At 43.8% G+C, this 17,832-nt stretch overlaps 1 protein-coding gene across 3 annotated transcripts in view; it reads left to right on the top strand.

Annotated features, from left to right (window-relative positions):
* The window catches only part of SLC22A2 (solute carrier family 22 member 2), a 33,089-nt gene extending 16,091 nt beyond the window's left edge, over nt 1-16,998 (top strand). For 2 of the 3 annotated variants that reach the window (XM_065931016.1, XM_065931017.1), the window contains exons 7-11: nt 1,207-1,421; nt 2,207-2,315; nt 3,225-3,337; nt 7,152-7,251; nt 15,318-16,998. In XM_065931016.1, the coding sequence (XP_065787088.1) occupies nt 1,207-1,421; nt 2,207-2,315; nt 3,225-3,337; nt 7,152-7,251; nt 15,318-15,384 (604 nt within the window). In that variant the 3' untranslated portion in view covers nt 15,385-16,998. The other variant, XM_065931018.1, reaches the window with a different exon arrangement.
* The last annotated feature ends 834 nt before the right edge of the window (nt 16,999-17,832 follow it).

Below are 17,832 nucleotides of genomic sequence, written 5' to 3' on the forward strand. Positions count from 1 at the left end.
CTGGCTTCATTATCCTCATATTTTCCATTGCAGACATTGAAGACTCTCAGTCAACAAAACCAGAAGCATCATCTAAGTCTTGTTTGTGAATGGATAAACAACAGGGACCTACCATATAGCGCAGGGAACTAGATTCCGTATCCTGTGATCAACCATAATGGAAAAGAATGTAAAAAAAGAAAGCGTATGTGTATATAACAGAGCTACTTTGCTTACAGCAGAGACTGGCGCAACATTGTAAATCAACTATACTCCAGTTTAAAAAATTAATTAATTTTTAAAATGTTTTCTGTATCATGTCAGAAGATAAATCATCAAAAGTGGAGCTGTATCCATTTGGGAATTTGGTTCCCATTTGGTCTCCTGTGTTCCTAATGTTTGGATTAAATAGTCATTAGAATTCCAGAAAGAGAAAAGATTAACAACCACTAATGACCTAGATAGCATATTAAAAAGCAGAGACATTACTATGCCAACAAAGGTCCGTCTAGTCAAGGCTATGGCTTTTCCAGTGGTCATGTATGAATGTGCGAGTTGGATTGTGAAGATAGCTAAGCGCCGATAAATTGATGCTTTTGAACTGTGGTGTTGGAGAAGACTCTTGAGAGTCCCTTGGACTGCAAGGAGATCCAACCAGTCCATCCTGAAGGAGATCAGTCCTGGGTGTTCATTGGAAGGACTGATGCTGAAGCTGAAACTCTAATGCTTTGGCCACCTCATGTGAACAGTTGACTCATTGGAAAAGACCCTGATGCTGGGAGGGATTGAGGGCAGGAGGAAAAGGGGACAACAGAGGATGAGATGGCTGGATGGCATCACCAACTCAATGGACACGAGTTTGAGTAAACTCTGGGAGTTGGTGATGGACAGGGAGGCCTGGCGTGCTGCGATTCACAGGGTCGCAAAGAGTCAGACACAACTGAGCGACTGAACTGAACTGAATAACCTGAAACAGTTCTACTAAATAAACCCCGCCAGTAAGACATTTCTCCTCACCTTTCAATCTGGCCAGGAATTATTAGCCTAATTCTTTCCCTTTCCAGATTCTGAGGTTACAGCCCGCCACCATAATGGGTCAGATGGTGTAAAAGCAATGGGATGGAGGGAAAAGCAATAATAAGATGAGAAAGAAAGGTGTCCTGCAATCCACCTTTCGGTGACTTGCTCATGGTGCTTGTCTTGATCTGAGCTCTCCTCTTTGCTTAGGTTCACGAGCTCTGTTCTCTACCAGGGCCTCATCATGCACATGGGCCTTGCCGGGAGCAACATCTACCTGGACTTCTTCTACTCTGCCCTGGTTGAGTTCCCAGCCGCCTTCATCATCATCCTCACCATTGACCGCATAGGTCGCCGTTATCCCTGGGCCATGTCAAATATGGTGGCGGGGGCAGCCTGCCTAGCCTCGGTCTTTATCCCCGAGGGTAAGTGCCCTCCCAAGCTGGGGTCCTGTCTGCCAAGGCCCTGAGAAGATGGGGGGGAAGCACAGCCCTCTGATAGGAAGACCATATTATCCAGCATGGAAGTCGATTTGGAAAGAATGATGAAATATCTGGGACTTTCCTGAGTCCACGCATATGGCAACTCTGCCTGTAAGAGCCTTGGCACCCGGTGATGGCCTGATGTGATATAATCACATCCTCTGGTTCTCTGAGTTGGGCTTCCCGGTAGCTCAGATGGTAAAGCATCTGCCTGTGATACAGGAGACCCGGGTTCAATCCCTGGGTTGGGAAGCTCCCCTGGAGAAGGACAGGGCAACCCACTCCAGTACTGTTGCCTGGAAAATCCTACGGATGGAGGAACCTGATAGGGTACAGTCCATGGGGTCGCAAAGAGTCAGTTCTCTGACGTAATACAGTAAGAGAGGCTAGGAGGACCCATGCCTCGGGCCATCCAGCACAGAGAGCAGGCTATTTCTTCTAGGTGACCTCTGTAGACGAAAGTTGGTGGAACTTTGGAAGCTGATGTCATTCTGGTGTCATTAACGACTGAGGTCTAAAGTGAGGAGTGTGTTAGAACCGTGAGGCTAACACAAGCAGACACGGGGGATTTTGCAGAACTGTCCCGAGTCTGCAGAAGCACCAACAATGCACCCCCGTCCCCTTCTGGGGGGATGCACTGTCTCCTTGCCCCTCCCCTCCGCCCCCGAGCTCCGTTTGGGGACCCGGGAGCCTGCCCAGCACGTGTCAGCCGTGTGTTTCCCCCTCAGATTTATACTGGCTAAGAGTTACGGCTGCTTGCCTGGGTAGGATGGGGATTACGGTGGCCTATGAGATGGTTTGCCTGGTCAACGCGGAACTGTACCCCACGTTCATCAGGTGCGTACGTCTCCCTCAGCGTGACGGGGCGGCTGGGACATTTGTTTACAGGTGAGAACAACCACAGGTGCCAACAGAGGACAACTCACCTTTTTTAAGAAATTTATTTTATGGATGCACAGTTGATTTACAGTGGCGTGTTGATTTCTACTGTACAGCAAAATGATTCAGTTATACATACAGATGTACATTCTTTCACATGTTCTTATCCATTATGATTTATCACAGGATATTGAATCTAGTTCCCTGTGCCATCCCATAGGACCCTGTGGTTGATCCATAGAACAGTTTGCCTCTGCTAACCTCGAACTCCCAATCCAAGCCTCTCACGCCTTCCCATCCTCCTTCGCAGCCACAAGTCTGTTTCGTTTTGTAGATAAGTTCATTTGTGTCATATTTTAGATTTCACGTGTATGCGACGTCATATGGTCTTTGTCTTTCTCTTTCTGACTTCCTGCATTTGGTATCTCTAGGGAAGTCACCTTCCTTTTCGAGAGGATGGGGCCATTTCAAGGCAGTAGGCAGGTCACACCTCACACTCCCAGGCTGGGGTAAAACCCAGGAACCACGTGGTGAGAACAGGCGCCACTGCGTGGAGAGGGAGGACCTAACGGCCACAGGAGGGAGAACAGCCCCCCCAGGATGGCAGAGCAGGACAGGGGCAGGCGGTGATGAAAGTAAAGGTCGAAAACTGGCCCTGCGCCCTGTTAAACATCTTCCAGAAAGTTAATATAAAACAAGCACAACAGAACATGAATGGAATTATGTATCATTTCCATGCATCGATGGTATGGTGAAGACTTTCAGCTCACACACATTTCAATGATTGGGGGAGGTGTTTAAGGCGGGGTGGGAGGTAACTACGGTCCTGGGAAAAGCAGAAGGAAACCTCGGTGTCCTGCGTTTCAGGAACCTCGGGGTGCTCGTCTGCTCCTCCATGTGTGACATCGGGGGCATCCTCACACCCTTCCTGGTCTACAGGCTCACGGACATCTGGCATGAGCTCCCCCTGGTGGTTTTCGGTAAGAAATCCCCGGAGATGTCCGAAGGACAACCTGTCTTTTAGGGGTCTCCTTGCTTCTACCTCCAAACAAGTGCTGTCCCTGCAAGTAACTACTAAACGTGACTAGTAATTGGTGTTACTCTTAGTGTGGCAACACTAGTGTTACTAACAGCATTAGCAGCCGCTAACACTCAAGTCTGGGAACCCATGAGGACTCATGTCCATAGGGATGCAAAGTCCAGGGCGAGTGAGGTGGGGGTTTCCTTGAAGAAGACCCTCTCCCCTCACTGATATCTGCCTCTTTGTCCAGGAACTCATTCTCTCTATCTCCTCTAGGCCCAGACATTGGAAAATACAAACTCTTTTTACTTCATTACTTCCAAAGAAACAGTTAAAATTTTGCCAAGGACAATTTCAACACCCAGCAGAAATAGACCAAGATGGAGAAAAGGCAGACTTCCCTGGCAGTCCAGTGGTTAAGACTCCACGCTCCGAATACAGGGGGCCCGGGTTCGATCCCTGATCAAGGAACTAGATCCCACATGCTGCAACTCTAAGATCCTGCATGCTGCAATGAAGGCCCAGTGCAGCAAAATAAATACATTTTTTAAAAAAGAAAGAAAATGCATTAGCAAGACAGGAGCACCTGTGGGGGTGATGGCTCCCCGTCCTCAGGTTCCTCAGTGCCTAGACTGAAGGAGCAGGGGCAGGGTCCTCCCACCGACCCTGAAGGGAGCACGGGTGCTGAGTCCACCCCTCCCAGACCAGCCGCGGGAGAGAGGGGGAGGGATTAACCTAATCATCACCGCGTCCTGAACCCTAAGTCTGCAGACCGTGAGAGGGGCTGGGATCCTGGGAGGTTCCATTCACTCCGTATGCACTGCCTCTTCCCCAGCGGCAGACAGATGGACGGGTGCCCTCCTTCTGGGCATCCCAGCAGCCCCGGCTCCAGATCCACACACATAGCCTCACCCTCTCAACGTGTCAGCCCTGGGGTCTCCATGCACCCACTCCTGTCTTCTTTAAGACTCCTTCTGAGTCTTTGTTTTAATTTGACAGAAATGGAACGCTTTCCCCACGGGCATACCAGACTCAGTCTGGGGGAGGAAGGGAAAGACCCTCTCAGATGACTGCAAAGTGAAGGCGCTCAGTCGTGTCCGACTCTTTGCGACCCCATGGACTGTAGCCCACCAGGCTCCTCTCTCCATGGGTTTTCCAGGCAAGAGTATTGGAGTGGGTTGCCATTTCCTTCTTCAGGACATCTTCCCGACCCACGTATTTGAACCTGGGCCTCCCGCATTGTAGGCAGACGCTTTACCATCTGAGCCATCAGGGGGACAGCAAATGGCTTTCCCCCAATCCTGCGTGTTCTCACACACGTGTCTCTGCCCATTCCTTCTGCTCGAAGGACTTGTGAGGGCAGAAGTTTCCACTGCTGTAGATCTATCAGCAAAAACTCCAAAGCACTGTGAGAACTCACCCTCGAAAGAGACCTGACGAATGTTTCCATGTTCCACCTTAACAACAAGATGGCCGAGTTGATAGAACATGAGGCCTCTATCCCGAGATAGGCAGAGTGGCTGGCCTGGCTGGGAGCCCCGGGCCCAGACTCCTTCCTCCCCAGCACTAGCCGAGGGGCCCGACCCCAGGACCCCCTTTCCATCTTGGGAAGCGCCATCACGCGCTCTGGGCTCTTCCTTACACTCCAACCTCGGCCACTCCCCTAGGTTGGCAGTGAGTGGTCCACGGGTCTGCGGGATATTTCTGGGTGGAAAATAGATACTTCTTAGTATCTATTTTATTTTTCTGAGTACCTTTTAACAACAACAACAAAAATGTGAAGTCCAGACCCAGAGGAACTCCCCAGACCTAGACCCTCTGCTGGGCCCTGCCTGTCCATCAAAAAGATAAAGGATTTTAACTGCATTTCAAATTTGAAGTAAGCAAAGTGTTGGTGGCTCAATCGTGTCCATCTGTTTGTGACCCCATGAACTATAGCCCGCCAGGCTGCTCTGTCCACGGGGATTCTCCAGGCGAGAATACTGGAGTGGGTAGCCATGCCCTCCTCCAGGGCATCTTCCTGACCCTGGGATCGAACCCACGTCTCCTGTGTCTCCTGCATTGGCAGGCAGGTTCTTTACCACTAGAGCCTCCTGGGAAGAAAACAATTCCTGATTTTATATTGCTGGTAGTTTACTTCTCTCACCAGCCTTTAATAGCTAGCAGGAAGCAAAAGTAGCGGTTTTACAGTTTTCTTTCTCTTTTCACACAGTCATGGTGTGCAAATTGTGCTGTAGTAATAATCAGAAATGGTCATCTAGAAGCCTGAAAACCAACACAGGAATACATTGGAAAAATTCATGCCACGGACCAGGCACTTTTCTAAGCACCTAACAAATATGAACTCATTTCAGCCCCATAACAAACATTTGAGGTGGAGACATCACCCCACATTCTGCAGGGGTGTCTGGAGCATCGGGAGACCATAGCACTTCTCGGAGCTCTAAGACCAGGGCTCAAGGTGTCAGCACTTGGGCTGTCAGCATTGCACCCAGGTGTCCAGAGCTCCAGTTGATGCCCTGAACCACTGCACACTGCAGGCCTGTATTTCTATTTCCATTTTAAGGGTGCAGAAAATGGAGTCCAGCAGGCATTTTTTTGAAACCCCAAACTAGTAAAGAACCCACATCCTACTTCTTGCATTCTATGATAGAAAATATATAAACATGTACCCTTGTTCGATTCCTGGGTCTGGAAGAACCCCTGGAGAAGGGATAGGCTACCCACACCAGTATTCATGGGCTTCCCCGGTGGCTCAGATGGTAAAGAATCGGCCTGCAGTGTGGGAGACCTGGGTTCAACCACTGGTTTGGGAAAATCCCCTGGAGGAGGGCATGGCAACCCACTCCAGGATTCTTGCCTGGAGAATCCTGTGGACAGAAGAGCCTGGTGGGCTACAGTCCATGGGTCGCAAAGAGCTGGACACGACTGAGTGACTAAGCCCAGCACAGCACGTGTGTGTGTGTGTATATATAAATTTTTTGTATATATATGCTTTTGTGTGTATATATAGTCTTTTTATGTATATTTAAGTATATATATATAGATATATATGGTCTTTTTATGTATATACACACACATATATACATCTATATACATTTAAAGTCTATATATAGATATATATACATAAAAATACATACATATACTATATATACACATAAAAAGACTATGTATAAATGTATATATTTAAAAAGCTATATATATTAAAAAGAATATATGTATGTGAATCACTTTGCTATAAGCCTGAAATTAGCACAACACTGTAGATCAACTATACTACAGTAAAATAAAAAATAAAAAGCAACAAGAAATACAAATAAAATAAAAGGCCTGGCTGTACCATTTAATGCTGTTGTGAAGTAATATGTGATTCATTACTTTTGTTTGCTGGTGACGATCCAAGTTTCTAACTCATTTTCATTACCAAGTGCTTTATATTGGCAGGGCTAGATTTTTTCTTTTCTTAGCATTGTTTTTTTTTCAGAGTTATTTTCTAACTCTAAAGTACCTTAATATCATGGCAATGTCCTCTAGCCTAGAATAACTTTGACTCAAAATGCGAAGTATTTCATTTCCCTATAAGGAATTGTAATTCAGCGGAGTTTGGAACGGGCAAAATATTTATGATGGGGAACAGGGCAGTCTGAGACGGCAAAGGAATCTGTAAGTATAGGAAATCATAAAAAAATTTTTTTTAAGAAACAAGGGGAGCTCTAATTACAGAAGCAGCATGCATCAACCCTGAATGTGATCTTTGTCTGTTTGGTTTTCAGCTGCGGTCGGCCTGATTGCTGGAGCACTGGTGTTGTTGCTCCCAGAAACCAAAGGGAAGACTTTGCCTGAGACCATTGAAGAAGTTGAGAACATGCAGAGGTAGGGAGTTGAGATTTCTTCATGAACCATTCCATACATGTTTGGGGGAAACTCTGTGGTCAGCTGGAAAGAAAGATTAGGTTGAATCTATCCCTCACACTGTACACTGAGATCAATTCAAATGAAATCAAAGATTAAAATGTACCAACAAAGAAACAGTAAAAGAGAATGAAGATATTATAAGAGAAGACCTTAACCTTTTCACAGTGAAGGAGACTTTTAAAATTTGACCAAAAATATCCAGGACCCATTAGGAAAAAAGTTTGCCCTCATAAAAATTTAAAACTGTGTTGAAAAACTTCCATAAGCTAAAAAAGATAAGCAAACTTAGAGAAAATGTTTACTCCTCCATAAAGGGCTAATTTTCCCAATATATAAATAGTACTAACAAATTCATAAGAAAAATCACTCAGTAGAAAAAAATGGACAAAGGACTTGAATTATGTAATTTAGTGAAAAGAAAAAAAAATTTAGTGAAAAGAAAAAGTAATTATGAATTATGTAATTTAGTGAAAAGAAAAAAAAAAAAGCTCTAAAATATATTAGTATGCCCAATCTCCTTCATAGTAAGAGAATTGCAAAGTTGCCCTGCACTATTATCCACTGGGATTGTCAAAGATCAAACTGCTTGAGAACAACCAATGGATCCATGAACAGCACAGAAGTGGCAGGTGTCAAGCTCCTATGCAATCAAAATCCACTTATAACTTTCAATTCCCCCAAAACTTAACTGTTAATAAATGTTAGTCGCCCAGTCATGCCTGACTCTTTGCGACCCCATGGACTGCAGCCCACCAGGCTCTTCTGTCCATGAGATTTTCCAGGTAAGAATACTGGAGTGGGTTGCCATTTCCTTCTCCAAAGGATCTTCCCGACCCAGGGATCGAACCCAGGTTCCCTGCACTGCAGATTCTTTACTGACTTAGCTACAAGGGAAGCCCCAACCACTAGTAATCAGAAGCTTATGAATAACATAGGGCAGTTCAGACATATTTTGCATGTTGTATGTATCATATACTGTGTTCCTACAGTAATCTACAGAAAAGAAGATGTTGTTAAGAAAACCATAAGGAAAATAAAATACATTTACAGTACTACACCGTGTTTTTCAGGCTTCTCAGTTGGCACTAGTGGTAAAGAACCTGCCTGCCAATGCAGGAGACATAAGAGATGCAGGTTCAATCCCCGGGTGCAGAAGATCCCCTGGAGGAGGGCATGGCAACCCACTCCGATATTCTTGCCTGGAGAATCCCATGGAGAGAGGAGCCTGGTGGGCTACAGTCCATGGGGTCGCACAGAGTCAGATACGACTGAAGCGACTTAGCGTGCACACACCTTGTTTATCAAAACTGTAAATTTATAAATTTACATCATCTGTTTCTAAGACACATCATCTCTCAGCACCTACATAAACATTTTCTTATATGATACAAAACACTGTAGGACTTCTCTGGTGGCTCAGTGGTAAAAAATTGGCCTGCCAAGGCAGGAAGCACAGGTTCAATGCCTGATCCGGGAAGATCCCAGAGGCCACAGGGCAACCAAGCCCATGCGCCACAACTGTGAGCCTGTGCGCTAGAGCCTGGGGTTCACAACTGCTAAGCCTCGGGCCTCAAATGCTGAAGCCTGCACGCCCTAGAGCCCAGGCTCCCCAACGAGAGAAGTTACCGCAGTGAGAAGCCCGCGTACCACAGTGAGGAGTACTCCCTGCTTGCCAAAACTAGAGGAACGCCCACGCAGCAGTCAAGAGCCAGCAGGGCCAAAACTAAACAGATAAAATTAAAAGGAAAACACGGTAGATTTCACATGGATTCATAGCAAGTGACATCAAAAATGAAAAGATCATGTAAAACAGAAATCCAAATTTATTTACAGATAGAGTGATTCATGGGCTTGATACGAAGAAGTGCCTATACTATATATAGATAATACATCTATATGATTGCTTTATGGTCGCCCACTGTAACTGACTCGATGGACATGAGTTTGAGTAAACTCCGGGAGTTGGTGATGGACGGGGAGGCCTGGCGTGCTGCAGTCCACGGGGTCACAATGAGTTGGACACGATGGAGCGACTGAACTGGACTAAACTGAACTGTGGCTGACTGACGCTATTGCTCTCCACTGCTCACGGCAGCCTAGCCCATACACGAATGAATGGATTGACATGAAATTTTTGTGCCATACCGTGACAGTCATACTTATAATACAGTATCAGAAACGTTTGTTACATTTTTTAAAAAAACCACTTACCTGTGATGACAGGCAGGTTCTCCACTACGATCGAGAGAGGCGTAATGTAAGATAATGTAATTCTTTGAAAGCAAAATTATAAAACAATAAGAAAATGAATACATTATTAATTTTGTATTAAATATCACTCACCTTGTGCCTATGTGGGGATAGAGTCTGTGCATGCATGCGTGCTCAGTCATGTCTGACTCCTTGCAACCCCATGGACTGTATCTCTCCAGACTCCTCTGTCCATGGGATTCTCCAGGCAGGAATATTGGTGTGGGTTGCCATGCCCTCCTCCAGGGCATCTTCCCAGCCTAGGGATCGAACCAGTGTCTCCTGGATCTCCTGCCCTGAAAGTAGATTCTTTACTACTGAGCCACCAGGGAAGCCAAGACTAGTGCCTACATATACTTTATGCATTCATGATGTACTTAACTTTTTCTCAGTTTTTTCAAAATTTCTAGGCTACATGTTTCATCTGAGACCTTTTTAAATTGTCACAAATTGCCAAAAAAATTTCAAATTTTTTATTGAAAAAAATCCGCATATAAGTGGACACATGCAGTTCAAACTTGCGTTGTTCAAGGATCAACTGTACTGTGTTGGTAAAAGGTATGGAGAGACAGGTAGAGTCCTTAAAGCCTTTCTTATGGGCAATGTGACAATAGTAATAAAATTGTAAATGTGTGTACCTTTGTATACAGCAATTCCATCCAATTTATGTGTGTAAAATGGTGTATGTACAGGATTATTCATTAAGGCAATTTTTATGTATCAAAAGAGTGAGAGCAGCATAAATGCCGATCCATTGGGAGACCAGTTAGGTAAATTATGGCTTGTCATTCAGTAAAATGCTGCATAGTCATTAGAAAGAATGAGGCAGCTTGATATGCACTGATAAGGAAACTCTCCCAGATGTATTTTTTTTTTCCAGATGTATTATGAACGGGGGAAAAAAGCAAAACCCAGAAAGGCATATAATCATTTGTGAACAAAGAGCAAAATACATGTACGTGAAACTTAAACATATATTAAACATATATATAAATTATATATACAATTTACTTTATCTCTGGAAGCACATGCATAACATTGATCGTCTATGGAATTAGATGGCTATGGGAGACAAGTGGGAGGGAGACTCTTCAGTGCATACTTTTTGCACTTTCTGAACACATACAATTCTATTTTAAAAGTAACCTTAAAAAATCAAAAATAGGGAGGGACCTCCCTTTTGGTTGGTACAGTGAATAAGAATCTGCCTGCCAATGCAGGGGATACAGGTTCGATCCCTGGCCCAGGATGATTCCACATGCCACAGAGCAACTAATCCCGTGGGCCGCAACTACTGACGATGCACACTCTAGGGTCAACAAGCCACAACTACGGAGCCCAGGCACCACAACTCCTGAAGCCCCCAAGCCCGAGAGCCAGGAAACCGCAACCCCGAAGGCTGCAGGGAGCAACCACTGAAGCCCACGGGCCTAGAGCCTGTGCTCCACAACAGGAGAAGCCGCCTCAGTGAGAAGCCCCGACTAGAGAGCCGCCACCGCTGGCCGCAAGCAGAGAAAGCCCAGGCACAGCAACAAAGACCCAGTGCAATCAAAAATAAATACATAAAACCACTTTTAAAAAAATCTACATCCAGAGAAACATGTATGACACACTCCCCCATGAATCTGTTTATGTGATATGCTTAGCTGTAACTGTTCATTTTATCCCTAGTCCATTTTCGGCCCTTTGATGCCATGAACTGAACTGAACTGTACCCACGCTACAAACCCTTCACATTTCACATATTCAGTACTTGGGCAAAGGTCACAGCAGAAGAATCACAGTGGTCTGAGGCTTTTCCTAGAACTTGGAAGAGGCTTTGAATTCAGCCAGAGGTCATGCACTAGCAGTTCATGGGACACCGGGGTCTCAAGAGCCTTGCCTGGCCCACGTAATTTTTTAAGTGGGAAATTCCACATAAAATGAATTTCCAGAATCTGTTTTTTTTTTTTTTTTATTCAGAGACTTGGGTAACACTGAGCAGGCAGTTTCCTCCTGTTGACAGTTTGGAGGAGCTGAATGTTGACAGCTCAACTCTTTGAAGGGCATGCCTGCTGGAGCCAGCCACAGGCCCTCCGTCCCTACCCTTGGTGCTAGGACACTTCTGTTTTCCATCCAGTGAGGGTGGACCCTTGAGTTTGAGATCCTTGATCTTGATCAACCAACCCCCATAGACCTTGTCCAGTGCATCTTCCTATGCACATGAGTGCCTCCTCTGGAGGACAGAAATTGTACATTGTTTATGGTCATGTTCCTAGAGCTAGGCATAGTCCCCATGCACAAAGAGCAGATGCTCAGCAAATATTTGTGAAATAAATGCAGAGTTCCTCTACAGCATCCCTATGTGACATACCCCTAGGTTTGCCCCCACCAGTTCCAGTGTCAGCAAGGCAGTAACATGTGATGGTGAGGAACAGGCCAGGTCTGATGCCAGAACCCAGCCTCTGGGCACTGACTCTGAATTGAGTCTCAGAGACAGAGTTTTGGGGTAAAGTAGAAAAGAACAGCTTTTTTGCAGGTGCCAAGCAAAGAGTCCAGGGCAGCTAGTGCTTAAAAGACCCAACCTTCCTGAAGATTTTCAAGGAAAGGTTTATAAAATATGGTGAGGGAAGGGGGTTATGGGGTGTGTGACCATCTCATGGACATTCTTCTGACTGGTTGGTGGTGAGGTACTTGGGAGTCAGCATCATCAACCTTCTGGTTCCAACCTGTCTGGGATCTAGAGTTAATGGGGAGCATAGGTAGTTTCTTCCATCTGGTGGGGTTTCAGTATCTGCAAAACAGCTCAAAAGACATGGCTCAGAATATTATATATAGCCCTTGAAGAGGAACTAAAGGTCCTTGACTTTAATGGTTAAAGTACTATTTTGTCTTGCTTGGCTGTTTCTCTTTTTTCTGCATTTTCTCACTTCTCTGATTAAATTTATTCTTTGACTAAAGTTTTTCTGCAGACAAAGGCAGGTGGAGGTCATGGGTGGGTGTCTATTCTGGAAAGGCTTCATAAGGTCCTGCTGGGTTATGGGTCCTCATATTTCCTATCATGTCATCTTCACTCCACTAGGGCTCAATTTTTCATCTGTCAATGGAACAAGAGTTCCTATTCATTGAATTTTAGTAATGATTAAATGGGACTTCCCTGATGGCTCAGCAGGTAAAAAATCCATGTGCAACACAGGAGATGTGGGTTTGATCCCTGGGTCGGGTAAGTCCCCTGGAGAAGGAAATGGTAACCCACTCCAGTATTCTTACCTAAGAAATCACAAGGACAGAGGAGCCTGGTGGGTGGATAATGCCTGTAAAGTGCCTGACTCTTAGCAAATGTTCAATAACCACCGAGACTATTCATAGAAGTTTTCACAGCTGTTTTACAAAACAATAAAATAGGTACCTAGATGGTTTATTGGAAACCAAAAATTTAAATATATGCTGAATGGTTCTGAGACAGGGAAGTACAGCTTGGTGATACACCCATAACCCTGTACTTGAAAGAATTTTCCATTTTTATCAGACTGGTTCAAAGTAAGCTAAAGAGATATTTTGCAATATTATTCCTATTGTTATTTTATATTCTTGCTAACTATGCCATCTGCAAATACATCTATGAAGACTTGCACTTTTCTATCCTCTGTATTGTGTAACCCAGTTCACCTTTCAAAGCCAGATGAGAGATCAATAAGGTTCAGAGCGTGACAGGAGGAGCATGTGAGAAGGTGGGCGACTGAAGCCGAGTTGGGGGGAGGCTCCCGTGCAGAGAAAGATGAGGAGGGGCCAGCTGGTGGGAGGCAGAGGCACCCAGGAGAGGGGGCAGCTGTAGTTGGCCCCTGGGGTCAGGCAGGCTTCTCACCAGGTCTGGAGAGCCCACCCAGAGTGTCCCAGGCGGTGAGTGGGCACCAGTGAGACCAGGGAGGGTAGGAGCCCCACCACCTCTCAAGTTATTCGGCCCCTGAGCCCATCCTGGGTGCAGAGAGCCTTCTGACTGGCTAACATCACCTATTTCACCCCTTCAGCCTGTTTCCTTTCCTGCAAAATTGAGCTGCAATAGCTTACATGTCCTGAGAGCTTTCATCTAGTGCTTTGCAAGACCTTCTCCTCTATCACCTCATTTAATCCTTGCAACAACCCTAGGCAGTAGGTAGTATCATTAACCCCATTTGATGACAGAATAAAAAAGAGAGATTTGCCCAACGTTAGTAAGTAACAAAGCCAAGGTTTTAATCCTGGCAGCCCAAGGCCAGGGTTCATGGACACACCTCACCCCAGAGGGCTGAGTCCATGAGACGGATCTGGCAGGCAAGGTGCTCTGTGCGGGGCTGCCTGCAGTTACCAGCAACCTGGCTGTTCCTGCTCCTGTTGCTACTGCTACTGTTGCTGCTGCGTTTGCTGCTATTCTTGTTGTTGCAGCAGCAATAGTTTTTGCTGCTGTTGTTGCTGTTGTTGCTGCTGTTGTTGCTCCTGTTACTGCTGTTGCTGTTCTTGCTGCTGCTGATTTTGTTGCTGCTGTTGCTCTGTTGCTGTTGCTGCTGCTGTTGCTGCTATTGTTTCTGTTGCTGCTATTGTTGCTATTCCTGTTGTTGCTGTTGATGTTGCCGTTACTGCTAGTACTGTTGCTGTTGTTGCTGTTGTTTCTGTTGTTGCTGCTGTTGCTGCTGCTACTGTTGTTGCTGCTGTTTCTGTTGCTACTGCTGTTGCTGTCACTACTGTTGATGATGTTGTTGCTGTTACTGCTGTTGTTGCTGCTGCTGTTGCTGTTCCTATTGTTGCTGCTATTGCTGTTGTTGCTGTTCCTGTTGCTGCTGTTGATGTTGCTGTTACTGCTAGTACTGTTGCTGTTGCTGCTGCTGTTCCTGTTGTTGCTGCTGTTGTTGCTGTTACTACTGCTGTTGCTGTCGCTGCTGTTGATGATGTTGTTGCTGCTGCTGTTGTCGCTGCTGTTGCTTCTGTTGCTGCTGTAACCATCATTTTTGTTGTTGCCACTGTTGACAAGGAGGCCCTTGGAGCTTGGTTGTTGAGCTTGGGCCCCTGTGTCTGGAGTCTGAGAGGACTCCAGAACCACCTGGATTCAGATGAGCTTCTGCTCCTCTCTGTATCTCAGATGGATCCAGAGACTGAGGCAAGACTAAGCCCCTCCAGGTGAGGGGCATTCTATGAGGAGTTGGGGGCCCCAGGAGCAGCCCCAACCTGGATTTCAGTGTTATAAACACAAACATGCCAAGAGGGTGTGGCTGGGAACAGCAAAGTGAAGAAAGCAGCATTTTTACATGAATATCAGCAAGATCCTCGTATTCATAAAGACAAGATGACTAAGAAAGGTTTCAATTTGAAAAAATGTTTGAATTAATTTTTATTTACTTCTTACTTTGACTGAAAAGTCAATAATCTTTGGTAAAAATGGTTTTCTCAAGTCCTATTTGCAGAACAGATGATAACAGTGTCTATATTTTGCATTCATCACTTTTAAGTGATAGAAAATTAAATTTAGTCATTTACCATGCTCTCTACTATATAAAGGAGGGAAACACCTTAAATAAAGAATATGGGCCAGTCCCACTCCTAGGAGAGCATTTTAGGAATGACTCCATCCACATTAGGTGCCCACGATGCTCTGTCCATTTTCTTTTTGCGCACCACCACAAGGAACACTTGTCAAGACTGATCCTGGACAAAGCTTATACTCATTGGTTGCTCCATCTTTCTATTATCCACTTTATCTTGGTTTTCAGCTCCTCATAACCTCTTTCTCCTCTCTCCTTTTTTTGTTTTATTATTTATTGCAGGTCAGGAAAAAATAAAGACAAGATGATTTACATTGAAGTCAAGAAACTAGACACTCCACTGAATTAAGAAGAGAGAGCTGCTCTCATTTGCTTTGACAAAAACAAGGCAAGAATCAGAGATTTCTGCTCTCATCACAAAGCCTATACATGTAACCTTACTTCTGTTTGGACACTAGTAACCTTGATCTATAACCAAATGGAGTCTATTGTACTGCTGTATGAAAACTGCCTCTAGGACGAGATCCTGCAATCCTCCCTTGTTTGAACACTTCCAATGACCATTCTTACATAGGTACCTTAAGAGGGGATGCCAGCACTCCTCTGGACCAGATATTTCCAGAGTAGATTCTAGGATATCTCAAGGGAGAATCAAAAAGTCTGTCGAGGAAAGAAATAGCTTACACATAAAAAGAATGTCAGGACTTTGTAATTTAAATCAGCAGAAATCTGGCTACAAGTTTAGCAATGAATCGTAAAGATACAAGACCCAGGAAGATGAAACATAATAATGAGTCAGGTAAGATTTACTGATATGAGTGCTCTGACACAAGGTTCTAGATTTAATATGCTGGCTGGAACATCTAGCATCAGCTCCAACAGTTAGCAGGACAACAACATGAGAAAAAATATGAGTATATTTCCATAATTTGAAATAAAGAGGACTTCTTAGGCAAAAGCATAATCCAAGAGACATGAAGTGAATGACTGATTGATTAATGTGACTACACAAAACAAGGGTAAATTAAATGAGGCTAGCTGTTTAACACACCCCAAAAGTAAATTTAATGAATGAGTGATAGATTTGGGGAAATATTTTCCACATATAAAATATTAAAAGGTTAGTATCCAAAAGAAATAAAAAACTACTAAAAATCAATAAGGAAATGATAATCCTCTAGACAGACCATAGGGAAAAAATGGTTCAAGAATACAAAGTTAACCAAAAAAAAAAAAAAAAAGAAATACAAAGTTATTTATAGAAATAGCTTTAAAAATTGTTAAGTTTTATATATATATATATGTATAAAGATGTATATCCTCATGGTTAGGGAAATAATAATGAAATATTTTTCACTCTTCAGATTAATTAATAAAATTAATAAAAAAATAAAATTGAAAGTATGAAGTATGGATGAGGATATGAAAAAACTTTCATGCATTGCTGGCACGTATGAGTTGATTGGTTTAGTCTTTAGAAAGCATTTTGGCAGTGTCCGTGCACATATTAGAAATGCGCACATCTGGACCCAACAATTTCACCACTAGGTATCTATTTTGAGAAACACTAAAGCGTATACAGATTCATCTCAGAGGTATTCATTGCATTATTTGTTGATGAGAGCAAAAATTGGAAATAACCAAAGTCCTTATATGTGAGGAATGCTTAAATAAACTGTGGTATATCAACTCATCAGTTAACAAAGAATGAAAATGATATATAGCTACTCCATATAAAGACCTTCATGATGAAGGGCTAAGATGAGTTTTGGAATAAGGATGAAGAAATAATAAGATGTACATCTAACCAATGATCTAGGCGGAAGAGGAATGGAACTGGGCAGTGCACAAGGAACAATTAGAAAGATTCTACTTTTTCTGCAATTCTTGCATTTTTATGTTTTCATGTGCAGGTCTGTGGCATGCTCATGCTGTTTTAAAAAATAAATGATTAACCGGGAAATAGTTTGATGGTTTCTTTAAAAACTAAACATATTCTTACAATATCGCTCAGCAATTGCATTCCTGGGTATTTATCCCAGAGAAAGGAAAACATACATTCACACAAAAAATTCCATACACAATTTCTCATGGCATTTTTTTTCTCTAATTAAACAAAATCTGGAAATAATCAAAATGTCCCTCATACCAAGGAACACTCCTCAGCAGGAAAAAGGAACAAATCAACAAGACACATACAACTTGAATGGATCTCAAGGGTGCTGGGCTGAGTGATAAAGGCTAATCTCCAAAGGTCACTCATGAAAGGAAAAACTACTGAGATGGAAAACAGATCAGTAGTTAATTACGGTCATGGTTACATAAATCTACATGTGTGATAAAGTGACATGGGCCTATATTCACATAGCGCACCAATGTCAGTTTCCTGGTTTTGACATTTCTTTAGTTATGTGAGATGGAACCATTGGGGAACACCAGGTGAAGGGGACCCAGAATCTCTCTGGATTTGTAAATTCCCGTAAATCTAGTTATTTCAAAATAAAAGATTAAAAACAGTATTTTAAAAATGAAATGTTGTGGGGACCCAGAAGAGGCCACTTCTCTGTAACAATGTTTCTTAAAGTTAATGTTCAAAATGTCTTTGACTTCCGAAGGAAACTACAGATCCTCGGTCCAGAAAAGTGCATACCCAAAACTTGCATATACTTTCACAGGCTTTACCAATCCTTCATTCAATTAAGAATTCTTGCTGTTGACACAAGTTTCAGTCCATAAACCAAATCCAGCCTGCTGCCTGTTTTTAAATAGTTTTATTGACACACACCTACACCCATTG

Source organism: Muntiacus reevesi, chromosome 3, assembly GCF_963930625.1.
Source record: "Muntiacus reevesi chromosome 3, mMunRee1.1, whole genome shotgun sequence".
Lineage (NCBI taxonomy): Eukaryota > Metazoa > Chordata > Mammalia > Artiodactyla > Cervidae > Muntiacus > Muntiacus reevesi.